Here is a 13,033-nt window from a genome sequence, read left to right on the forward strand (position 1 = left end):
AGTTTAATAATTGAAATGGAGTAAAATAATAATAGTTATTGTAACAATAATATTGATGATGATAATTGGGAGCAACAAAGAAAAGAGAAATAAAACATCAGAAAATACAAATGACACACAAGGGCTCACCACCTGCTGACTGATAGCCAGCTTGTCCGTAAGCACCAAATGGTGTCTCTCTGCCAGCTCCCCCAAGTTTATACACTGAGCATGATGTGCTATGGTATGGAATACCCCTTTGGCTAGTTTGTGTCAGGTGTCCTGTCTCTGCTTCCTCCCAGCTTCTTGTGCCCTCCCTCCCTGGCAGAGCAAGGGACTGAAGAGGCCTTGATTGGGGTGCTACTGAGCATTAACTGAACCATATCTGTTACCAGCATTATTCTCAGACTGAAGCCAAAGCACAGCACTATACCAGTTACTATGAAGAAAATAAACCTTGTTCCAGCTGAAACAAGGACAGCTTGAAAAGCCTGCAGGCAGCTTGGGTTGTTCACCTCTTCAGTGTGGCTGACCCCAAGCTCTTGTCAAAGTCTGTATGAGCTGTCTTTACAAGGACTTATGTTCTTCAGTGTTTAAATCAAATGAGTACTTCAAGGATTGAGGAAAGCAGACATTCTCTGTGAGCAGCCATCTGAACATTATCAGGTAGCATACCGTGTCTGATATCCCCTTGGTAATGTATCCAAGAGATTACAAATGGCAGGGTGTGGTATTGCCTATGTTGGTTTTACATGCTTAGCTACAGTGTAGAGATATTTCAGTAGCTGATGCTGAGTACAGCTAACTGCAGGATGCTGGAAATTTGGAGAGTGTTCAGGCATTGAGCTCTGAGCTGTGTTGCTGCTATTGCAGGAATAAGCTTTTCTTTGTGGTTCATTAGATGCAGGTGCAGTGAATTAGAACCAGCTGAAATATAAATCAGCTGATCTGTTCCAAAGCTGTAGGTATTTTTGTTGGAAGTTACAGGCTTGCTTTCTTTTCAGGTCTTTACTAGAAAGAATGTCTAGTTATGGAAGCTAAATGCTCTTTGAAGGGAACAGTTCCTGAGTTTTGAGCTATGCTCTAAAAATTATCCCAACTTACTGTTTCTTTATGCAAAGGATGAAAATCAGCTGAGGAGCTGGTAGTTTGGAGACACCCATGTGATTTTTTTTTTTTCTAACCTCTGATACTTAACAGCCCTAAAATAGTTACCATATGGGATGTCTTTATTGTGAGGACAGCCTCTGCTACTTGAAAACCTTTCTGTGTTTAAGCACTTTCTGTGCCTAAACATTTTTAGCTGTTTCTTCAACTAGATGAAGTCATCATATGGCTTTGAATGAAAGCTGCTGTTATTGTCCACAGATCTAGGAGGAAAGGTAGTTATTTTCTTTGAATTTAGTAAGGATGGATATAGCAGCATTTCGTGATAGATTTTTTTTTTTTACTCTTAGATCTGAGTTAACAAAATGTAAAAAACCTGATCTTACACCAGTGCATAATACAACAAATTTTAGTCTTAACAGCTGTCTCTGTTTCAAGCCTGTTTGATACAGTTGTTTAACCTTACAGCAACCCACTGAGAATTTGTAGCTTCAGTGGCGTTTCAGAGATGTGCCTGCTAGATCCTACTTCAGTAGCTGTTCTTGCTGCTGTAGGGAGTTCACAAACTGCTGAGAGATGCAGGAGAAATGTTTGAATTGTGCCTGTGCTGAGTATGTTGTCTAATAAGCTGTTGTATGCCAACAGAACAGTCTTCACAGAGCAGTTGCATCTCCTTTTAAAGATGCACAGTAAAGAAAGCTATAACTAAACTTGCAACCTGTGCCCATAACTGTGTGCAACTGACATAAGTAATATCTCTGGTGTTTTTCTGCTGGCAGTTTGATAGGTTTGGGAGATGAGTTACCAATAGTAGACCTCTTGCAAATTGGAAATAATTACTGTACTACAGGCTTTTTTTTGTCATCAAATGATGCTTGATGGCTGCTCCTCAGTGTCAGGATGCTGCTTTTCATGTTTTACTTGTACAGTATCTTGATTTTGCCCTCTTTTGGGTAAAATGGCATCTGTGGAAGTTCAACTCTGACAAGGAAAAATAAACTACTTCAGTAGTCTATATTCAGTGGGAATGTGTGATCAGGTAAGGACAGTGAGAACCCCTATCTGATACCAGCAAGGTGTTTAATACTCACAATAACAGTTTGTTCAGACTTCGCAGAGCATTGGTGGCTTTTGACCTGTTGATAGTGTGTCTCCAGTGGTTACTCTTTCATTTCCAGTTGTAGTAAAATGTGTTCTTAACTTGATGCAGGTAAAGCGTGTGTTTAAGAACCCCGTAGTTTAGGAGACTGAGTATAAACTGCTCTCATAGGTTTTTTTGGTGTTTTTTTTTTTTCCAAGAAGAAAGTGCTGTGATGGAAGACACATACTGTTTCTGAACAGCCTTTATTTATTGATTCTGTTTTTCAAGACATACCATTTTCTCCCCAAGCATAATGTTCACCCCATGAAAGTGGACTTGTTGCTCCTTTAGAAGTAGTTCATTACAAAACAAAGATGAATTTCCAAAATCAAATTCCTCTCTCGATGTCAGAGGGATGTGACAGCATAAAATAAACCATCTGGTTTATTTCAATGTATTTTTCAGCACTTCAGAGCTCAGCCTTTGGGTGCCATGGCAAATAATGTGATTTGATAGGTCTGCTATAAAGGGTGCTAGAGATAAGCAAGGTCTTAACTTCCTGATCTCAAACTTGGGTGCTGATAGAAAGTGGCTGCCCTTCTCCGTGCCTCAGAGTTGGTGTACTGCTGTGGCAAAATGGTAATAGAAGTATGCAGGTTAGCCTATTACAGGAAGCAAGGACATGAAGTTGAATTGCATCAGTGTCATATTTTTACTTTTTACCGTTGATTTTTATCAAAGTTAATTTTTGGTTGCTGCTGTGTATCTGACTTCTCTGTCCAGGCTCTTATTTTGTCCTGTGGTATGTGTTACAGGGAGGTTTTGAGGGTGTAGGGGACTTTCTAGAACTTGATGTGCATTGATACAGGGCAGAAAAGCCTTAACTTTATTAAGAGCTGTTTGCCATTAGGCTTTGTTTTCTGCTAATGTGCTGTCTTGAGACTTCTTACCAACTTTCTTGGTAAACAATTCTCTTTTTTTTTTCTTTTGATATTAAAGTTTGAAGATATGCACAAGAGAATAAAATACTTGGTATCATATCTTTCCCAATTTATTTGGGAGCTTGGTTGCAGTGGTGCACTTATGTGACTACTGTTTGTCTTGCTATTGAATTAGGCATATAATTAGTTTTTCTGTGAAATGGGGTATTATTTCAGTGTTTGGATGCAATGACAAATCTCCTGAAAACCTCTTAAGACAGTGAAGTCAGCTTTTCAAAACTAATTTCATAGAGAATTACCTAATCTAGAATTTGCTGTTACAAGGTCCATATTTCAGTAATGTGCATATACAATGTTTAGTGCTTTAGACAAAGCTAATCAAAATGCTGACTGCATAAATATATTGAGTTCAAGTTTTAATAGGTCTGGGTATAATGGCTGGAATAGGATAATATAGCATAGGAATGAAATAAAAATGTTCCTTACATGGGCTAACCTACACAAGAGTTTCTGAAGTCAGTATGCTGATGTATAGTTTAATGGAAGTTGTAGTACTGGAAAACATTAAGAGGTAGAAGACAAACTAGCTATATCCTTCTGTGATCAAAAGGTTAGGAGAGAGCAAGAATGTATGGAAGCCAGATGGGTCCAGAAACATATTTTCTGGACAGAATGATGGGAAAATATGATTAACAGTATTAATTGCAATGTATACAATTCTTAGAGGTTTAACAAAGGGTTCTGGCATCATGGCTGCTATGTTTCTCTGTCCTTGAATTTGAATGTGTAGGGATTCCCATCCACAAAGTTCAGAAACCTTAAGACCTGGCTATAAGATTTCTGTGCTGACTGAAATCCAAATCAAAATTAAAATCATAAAATTTAAGTATCCGTCTGCATTTTCAGCTGAATTACAGGTTTCTGCATGTAAGTCAACTAAGTATAGCATATGGATCTGTCGTGTTATGTCAGTGTTGCATTATTCATTACTCATGGCATAGCAGGATTAAGAAAGGAAGTTCTCTTCATCTGCTACTGGAAGCTTTTGTGCTGCATTCATGGAACCATAGTAACTTCCTTGTCCTGGAGTTATAGCTGCCCTTAAGATTGTTTTTCTAAAAGATGTGGTTATTCACTTCATACTATAAAGAATACTACTTGAGATTGAATAGTCAGCCTTTATCTGTAATAGGTGTTCAGACTAAACAGGCTTTGGCTGTTTTGTTTTTTTTTTTAATCGGTTCATTATGAATTGTTACACAAGAATGGCTTGTTAAATCTCTTCACTCTTTCCAGATGATCTTAAATGTTGAAGTGAAGAAGTAATGGAAGACTCGTACCTATAAGTGAACTCTGAGCTGCTTTTGACTGAAGAGGATAGGAAATGCTGACTGGAAATGTGTTTGAAGAGTTACTTTTGGGCTCTGAACCAGTCTCATGCCTGGCTCTCTGTCGTGGTTTAAGCCCAGCCTGTAACTTAGAACCATGCAGCTGCTTGCTCACTACCCCCACTTTTTCCTCCACCCACTCACAGAAGGAGGGGAGGAGAATTGAAAGAATGTAACTCCCATGGGTTGAGATAAGAACAGTCCAGTAACTACGGTATAACACAAACCACTGCTGCTACCACCAATAATAATGATGATAAGGGAAATAACAAGGGAAGAGAATACAGCCACTCACCACCTGTCGACCAGTACCCAGCCCCACCTGAGCAGCGATCTAGCCCTTCTGGGTAACTCCCCCTAGTTTATATACTGGGCATGATGTGCTGTGGTATGGAATACCCCTTTGGTTAGTTTGTGTGAGGTGTCCCGTCTCTGCTTGCTCCTGCCTTCCCTTCCTCCCTGACTGACAGAGCATAAGTCTCAAAGTCCTTGGTCAGAGTAAACATTATTTAGCAACAACTAAAAACATTGGTGTTATCGGTGCTGTTCCCAGGCTGCAAATCAAAAACACAGCACTGCACCAGCTACTGAGAAGGAGAAAAACAACTGGTACTGCAGCTCAAGTCAGTTGGTGCCACCAAATTCCTACTTTTTTGCCTTTTGTGATACTTGAAGCCTTTCAGCAATGAGGACAGGCAGGTGTTTAGTGTTTGAATAGTGGTTAAGATCTGTAATGTGAATCTAGGTCATTGAAGCAGTTCTGGACAATGTCATGTGCTGGACTATTCTGGTGGTTTGCTTGCTGTCATACCTGCTGTAATGCTGACTTCATGGTGCCTCTTGCTCTGTCTTGCTAGTTGAGCTATTATCTTAGTGAAGATCTTCCCAGAAGATTTAATGGAAGGATTAATTTTCCCATGCAAAAATTACTTAGTTGCATCTGTATGTAGTGGTGCATGCTTCAGTTTGGTTTGAATATTTTGTATTGCACATAAGCTTTGGTTGTAAAAAAGGATGCTGTGCCACAGCTGGCTGTCAGGCCACTGCTGGTCTGGGCTAATGGAGGCATATCAGTACATAGGCTTTGTCTTTGACCCATCGGTGTCACAGCCTGACACCACTTCAAAGGGACATGTAAAGAAGGGTATGGAGGAAGGGGAAGGCATGGAGGCTGCTGGTTTTTGACTTTCAGCTGCTTGGGCTTTCTCCCTCTGTGGGATTAAGGGTGTCAGTTGCTTAGCTGAGTAGCTGCATGCATGAGGGTTTAAAAGATAGGGCTATTCAGTCATGCAACTTCCTTGGTCTACTCAACACTTGTGATAAGTTACTGTCGGAGAACAAAACCTTCCCTGAAGGGAGGACATCAAGGGAATTTGTCCTGCAGTTTCAAGGGTAAGGCTATGACGGAGATACCAGGTTCTCAAAATCTGGCCACTTAAGTCTGCTGAGGCATGCCACTTGAAGAATGTCTGCAATACTAGTGGGTCTTGAGCCCAGCCATCTCCCCAGTTTACCAGGGAGCTGTGAGCAAGAGGAGTGCTACTATGAAAAAGCAGCAGAGCAAAAGTGTTCCTGGTCTGTTCCTTTCATTGATGAAAGCTAAGTGCACGAGGGACAGAACTTTTCAGCTGTGCTCTTTAGGAAGAGGAATGGGAGGGTAAATGTAGTGGGAGGCCTTGAAGTTGTCACCTGCTTTCTTGATTAGGAAGAAGCTGTCTTTCTAACTTTAGGCATCTCTTCAGAGTCAGGCTAACCTGGTTTGCTTCCTTTTCCTGGTTATTGATTAAACTTAAGCTATTGAATTTTCCAGTGGGGCAGAAGGATGTTACTGCAGTGTGAAAAGGGGGAAAAAAACTTACACAGTCCTACAGGAGTAGTGAGGTAAATACTGAAAAATTGAAGTGTGCATTCTAGCCAGTTCAATTGGAGCAGGTGCTGTATGTCTGAAAGTGGATGTTGACTTTAAAACCTTTAAGCTATTAAGATGCTGTATTTGAAGAGTCCTCAAGTTGTCTTCTTTCAGCCCATTGAATCTATTTTCTGGTATCTTCAGTAGGCTCAAGAGGGCTGCAATGTATAAGGCTGAAGGGAAATGTCTGCAGTAAGATACTGTTATTGCAGGATGCGTATGCATTTTAACAGAATTGTACTGGCTTGGAGAGCACTTTGCTAGAAGGCTGAGAGCTCACACCTGAGACTGGGACAGCATGCACAAGTGTTTAAATGACTAAGAGTGGAAGTTGTAGTTGGCAAGGTTTTGTGAATTGTAGGGTACAGTTGAAAAACCTAAGCATATCCTTTCTGTAACAGTCTCAGTTGAAGTACTGATCAAATCTGGAATTGTTTGCATCTCATTTCAGGCTTGTTTGAGGTCTGATCGCACCAGTGCCTGTTTCTAATCATTGACAGTTTTGGTGGAACTGTTGGTGAACATTTGCAATTTGTTTAGATGGCCAACTTGAGGTTTAGCTATGATTTTAAAATACAGCAAAATTAATTGTTTCCTCTTTTTAAAATTAAAATAGGATATTGAAAAAGAATATAATTTAGAATATAATTTTGTGCTGAGCTCTTTCATTCTGAGCATAATCTAATTAATGTTGCATTTTGATTCTCCCTTGCTCTGGAGTAAGTTGTTACATTGGTAGAAGTGGTTATGTGTCCTGAATAATTAGTAACTTAAAAAATGGATTTACTTTATTAGAGTCTCACTTGAACTCATTATTTAACAGAATGTAGATGTTTTTCTTTAGATGACTACTAGAGTAAATACTTCTAGTTTTTCTAAAATAAGTTAGATTAGCCTGTGCATTTCCCTCCTTTCACCCTAGCTCATAAGATGGGAATTGCAATCAGACAGAAAAGCTCCTGTGTGGTTGCCAGGTTACTCTCATTGTCAAATAATGTCCTCAACCTTGTTGTACATACATTATTTTTTTCAGAACTGCTTGCAAGTCATAATGCTGGCTCCTTTCCTAATACACTGGTAGTGTTAATGTGATGGCTTTTTAGAGCACCCCATGGTTCTTAAGGGTTTTTTTTTTGTCAGGAATGCTAAGAGTTTCCAAAAACATTGCATGCTGTGTGGAGATAATTTTCATGTGCATATATATTTTAGCCTTCACTATACATTTTTACATTCAGTATATAAGTTGCATCTTCTTCCTTGTGCTTTTAAGCGCAGTCACCAGCACTATCAAGCTTTTCTGCTGATAGCAGACTTTGTGCTGTGGCCAACTGGAAAAACAATACCTTAATATTTTTTACAGTACTCATGGCTGTTTCTTGTGCAGCTGTCTGCAGTTGTCCACTTGTCTTCTCGCTGCCTGTCTGGAATGGGGAAGTCTGTCCTGCTTCTCCATCCTTTCTGGAAGCTTTTGTGTATTAACTTTTGCAGCACTGATAACATGGTTGAATTAAAATCCTTACATCCCATATGACTTTCCATACCCATCTTCCATCTCCACTCACTTTCTCATGATGCCTTTGTGTGTTAGAAGTGCTAAGCGGTATTACTTAAGTGATTCATGTGAGAGCCAGTATGAAAAGATTTTTTTTTTTCCTTTTAACCTGCCACCTTAAAAGAGATTATGTAGTTGGGTTTATTGTTTTGTTAGGACTTCGGAATTCTGGTCTTAAGAGTTGCCTGTGTTTGTATTAGTATCTTTGAAAAATTTGAGACTACCTTATCACAAGCTAATTGAAGCTTTCTGTGACTGTTTTCTCCTTTGATCTCTATTGTATAACAGGTTTTCCTCATAATTTTGCATAAATCAAGAGATACTTGTTGGTTCTCCTGGGCTGAGTGAGTCATCTCCTGGAGCACTACCCTAATTTAGTTTGCGCTACAGGTGACTTAACTTATTTTTTCCCAGTAGTGTAATGGAGGGAATGACATAAATGAATGGACATGCAGCTGGGGAGGGCTGTAATGGAGAAATGCTGGTTTATACTGCTTTAAAATAACTGAAAACAGGCTAAGGAGTTGGCACTATTTGTGCAGGCTCACCAGGCACAATATGTGCTGTTAGCATGTGGTCATAAGGGTAACCATCAAGCCCTCTCTTGACAACTGTCCTTCCTACAGGGAAACTGAACATGAATAGTGTTTCATTCTGACAAGCAAGGTGAATGACTGAAGAGATGTCCTCTGGCCTGTAGGTTCCTTTACCCATGAAGTTCGGGGTGTTCTAGTAGCCTGTGTAGCAGTTTTTGCATATACTGAGTGCAACAGCCTGTGCTATCTTTTATTGTACAGAGCTCTTTCAAGTATGCATGAAATAAGGCTGCGCATTCATGCAGATGCAAGTTACTTGACTCTTTGAAGAAAGAACCCTTCAAATTAACAGGCTAGTAAAGATAATGCTTCCTTTTTACTGCTTTTCAAGAATTGAGGCTGTTCAAATAACTGCGCACTTCAGTATTTTTTAGTGTTTTTTTTTTTTACTGAGTTGTGTTTTTTAAAGCAAAGTTCAGTATCTAGGTTATGTCAGGGCTACTGCCTTTCACTGAGACCTCAAAAAATGGTGATTTTTATTTTTTTTTCTTCTATTTAAGATGTTCATCAGCACTCCTCACAGATGACAGACAGCTTGCCCTTGCTAAACTGCATTTATTACTCTTGTGAGTCAAAGTAGGGGGCATAAATCCTCTAAAAAACACTAGGTATTTAAATAAAAAACCCAACACCTTCCCCCCCCCCCCCCCAAAAAAAAAACCAAAACAACACAAAAATCCAAAACAACACAACACCCCCTCAACTGTATTACAAACTGAGACTAAAGTTCTGGTTTAGACTTCATATCTGAAGGATATAGCAGTCATTGTACATGGCCATGGGGAAAGAAACATGTAACATCTGCTTAGCTAAATAGCAATGTGTGATAATTGTTCTGTGCTTCCTTTGCACTATCTCTAAGTAAGAGGCAAGATGGCAAATGCTGTATTCTAAAGCATGTTCTGAAGGTCTCCTGGTGTAACGCTTCTTCAGGAGCATCTGTTGGAGCATGTGTAGCATCTCAGTATTTTATCAAGAGCATTCTATCTAGCTGTGGCCCTTGAGACTGGAGGCATTTCATGGTGCAGCTTCAGTTGCTTCTGAACAGTGGTAGCCTTTTGGAGAAGGCAGATGCGCTTAATATTTGGTGTCTGGACACTTAAATTCAGGGTGCTGATTTTTGTTTTCTGTAATCACCATGTAATGATCAGGGTAGACATGTCTGCAGGATGTTTTTTTATGAGGTCTTTAGGATTAAATTCTGCCTATAAAACTGATGTGAAATATTTTCTTTCCCTCTATGATGGGGATGTGCATGTATGAATCAAAAGAGGTGGTAGGCTTTGGCCAGAAGTGTGATGAACTGAAGGTTTCTTCAGCATTTGCACCTGAGGTGGTAGGTAGTTGAAGGCTTTTCTGTGTGCTCACCTCACCTTGGTTGTGCCACAATTCAGCCTCAGCTTCCATTTTCAACTGAGGATCACCAGTTGAGTATATGACATAGCAAAATATGTGTTTTGCAGGGAAAATTAGTAGAAGTACTGATTGTTTTGTTGGTCTCCAGCTTGCTAGTGCTGCTTTATTTTCTAAAGCTCTCATAAAAATGAACTGTTGATATAATTGGAATTGTGTTCTATGGCAACTAGAACTGATTGCATAAACCATATGGCTTTTTAACTCTTGGTGTCTTTGGCCTTTAAAAACAAAAAAAGCCTACTTGCTTCTCTGCTAGGTGGACCTTACTTATGACTTACGTAAACTGCAGCTGGGAATCCCAGAAACTGGGATTCAGTGAAGGCCACTAGCAGTGTTTAAGAGTGTTTGGATTTAAAATCTTGACTGTGCTTGGTGAATTAAAAGTAAGTTATCGACAGGCAGATGAATGGCATGTGCTGTGTTTTAATAAAGGGCAACACTGTTTGCTGAACTGATTAATTTCAGTTCTGGCTTCTTTCAGGACTGTAAAGAAAAAGCAGAGTTTCTCTTTCCAACTTCACTTAATTGTTCTCTTCTTAATCTGAATGTATTTTAAGACAAATTTCTTGAACAGGCATAGAGCCCTGTTTCCTGAACTTACTGATTTAGGTTTTGAATGTGGTAACTGCTGAGCTACTTTGATAATCCAAAATGTAATACTGTCTTTGAAGCTAATAGTCAAAACTGTATTAGCTTTTTTTCATGGTAGTAGTTACTCTTCAGTAGTTTGGTATTCTACAACATTTTTGGAAACTATTCACAGCTCAAATTCTGTGTTAATGTGCCATTTTAATTAAAGTGTTCAGACTAAAAACATTTTTAAATTACATTTGTTTTTCTTTGGTGTAATTAGCTATCATCTTTTGTTGGGTCAGGTAGACATGTAAATAAAAGTGTAAGAACTCTAGTTTTCCAAATAAGATATAAACCACCATTCTGTATAGCTTTGAAAGTAATAAAACCAGTAAAAGGATTGGTAGAGCAAAATCTGTTCTTGAGACATAATGTTGTGGTAGCTGGAGGTCTAGTGTAAGTACCTTGTGGAACACTTCAGTGGAGATGTTACGCAAGCTGGAGGTACTTCTTGGGATGTGCTTTTTGCTTTTTTGAGATGTGCTGTGATGCCTGTGCACAGTGAAGTCTATGTAGCAAGTACTGTGAAGTCCTCTGCACACATGTAAACTGTCCTAGAGTTTTCAGTCTGCAGCCAGTGGCTCACAAGAAGCAAATAATCTATTTGGTCATGCTGCTATGCTGAGAGCCATAGTGATCCAAATGTATCATCTTACACAGGTAACTGTCTCTGTAGGGCAGAGAATTTTGTAAACTGCTACTTTAATGGAGTCTCATTAAAGCTTGTCTGGACTTGAAAGTAGTCAGTTGAGGCTTTCAGTTTTTCTTCATATAATAAACAGTTCATCACACATACTTGCCTGTATATAATGGAGAGTGTATACTTAAGAAGTGAAAATGTTACTGTTGTTTTTGGGTTGAGACGAGAGAATGGCTTTCAAGTTAGCAGCTGATACAAAAGTCTCAGTATTTTTCATAATGAAATGGTTAAGGGCCTTTATCAATCTAAGTTAGAAATAAAGACCAGATGTGAAGTCAGCCAGCCGTATTTACTTTGATAGCAAACTGAAATGAAGACTAATTTGCACTAGTTTAAAACAGGCAAAGTTGTTTTGAGGCATGTGTTTATAAACACTGGATGCAGTAGCCTTCTAAAATCTGAGTCCTTGTGATTTTTGTAACGTTTAGACTTGGCTCATCTGCTAACCAGAGGTGAGAAGGATCTCTTGTATTTACAGGGGTCTGAAGCTGTGGCAGCAGCCTGGAGTCTCCCTGTTTGTGCCATTGTGCTTATATTTAACATCTGGAATACTTGTAATCATCTGTAAATGGCCCATTAGCTTTTGTAGTATCCTCCTAGCACTATTCAGTTCAAATCCAAGTGGGTTTGCAATGGTGTCTAAAAGCAGACAGTGTGCTTGGGGACAAAAATACCCTTATGAAGAGCTATTTCTTGCATATTTTGCTTCAGTTACTCCATTTTTGAGAAATCAGCTACTGCCGTTTGTATGTCCAGTGGTACTCTTAAACAATTATTGCAAGGAAATTGTGGAATACTGTCTGTGCAAGAATTTAATTTTTTTAAAACCTAGAATTTTAAGAACAGACTGGATTCTTTAGCAAAGTAGTTCACTGTATATGTATTTTTCTTGTGGGCTGGGAAGGGCATGTAAGGGGAATTGTTTTTGAATGCTGCATGGGCATTTTATGTGCTAATGGGCTCATTGTGGGGGGTGTTTCTTGTCGGTTTTTGTTTTTTTGTGGTTTTTTTTGGTGGGGTTTTTGTGGTTGTTTTTTTTTGGGGGGGGTGTTTATTTTGTTTGTTTGTGGGTTTGTTTGGGTTTTTTTGTTCCCCCTCAGTCTTAAAGGTTTAAAAAATGTTGTGATGTAGTTCCTTTTAGGCATGGTGTGGTTCTGGAAGTAGTTTCCAGGGTAGATGCAGGGGTAACTAGACTGCAATATCTTTTTCATCTTCTTAAAAATAAGCTTCTTATGTAAGAAAAATTACTTTAGAACTTAATTTGGAAAGATTAGATTGGAATTGCCTCAAATCCAATTAAGCCACACTGCATGGACGTGCTGGGAATATAAATGCAATTACTGTAAATTTGTACAAACTGATTTGTTGCATTATCTTGCTAATCTAACATATGGTACTTTTTGTGTCCATATTGCAGACGGCAACTCCAAACTAACATGGCAGTCAGACTGTGTGATGTGGCTTCTCTGCTTAGAAGTGGTTCGTGGGCAGCAGAGCCTTGGACTGGGGTCTGTGGGTCTTTTCTTAAATTCTGCAGGATACTTTGTAACATGTTAATAGTGCTGAGGCCATACCAAACTCCTTAATCTTCCATTTGGAATGTTAACTCTTGTGTTAACTCTTGTTTGACACTTCATTATAGGCTGTAGGTTGTGTCCCTAATCTGTGAGAGCCTGGAGCACACTGGTGTGTCATGACAACTTTTTATGCAATATGGTGATCTCCTGTAGA

At 39.2% G+C, this 13,033-nt stretch overlaps 1 protein-coding gene across 12 annotated transcripts in view; it reads left to right on the forward strand.

Moving 5' to 3' along the window:
- The window catches only part of ELAVL2 (ELAV like RNA binding protein 2), a 94,824-nt gene that overhangs the window by 30,658 nt on the left and 51,133 nt on the right, over positions 1–13,033 (forward strand). For 8 of the 12 annotated variants that reach the window (XM_065662800.1, XM_065662798.1, XM_065662797.1 and 5 more), the window contains exon 2: positions 12,720–12,810. The exons of 3 other annotated variants lie outside the window; for them this stretch is intronic. In XM_065662800.1, the coding sequence (XP_065518872.1) occupies positions 12,739–12,810 (72 nt within the window). In that variant the 5' untranslated portion in view covers positions 12,720–12,738. Of the gene's footprint in view, positions 1–8,269; positions 8,348–12,719; positions 12,811–13,033 lie in introns of those variants that run through there. One more of the 12 variants, XM_065662799.1, reaches the window with a different exon arrangement.

This window comes from Lathamus discolor, chromosome Z (genome assembly GCF_037157495.1).
Source record: "Lathamus discolor isolate bLatDis1 chromosome Z, bLatDis1.hap1, whole genome shotgun sequence".
Lineage (NCBI taxonomy): Eukaryota > Metazoa > Chordata > Aves > Psittaciformes > Psittacidae > Lathamus > Lathamus discolor.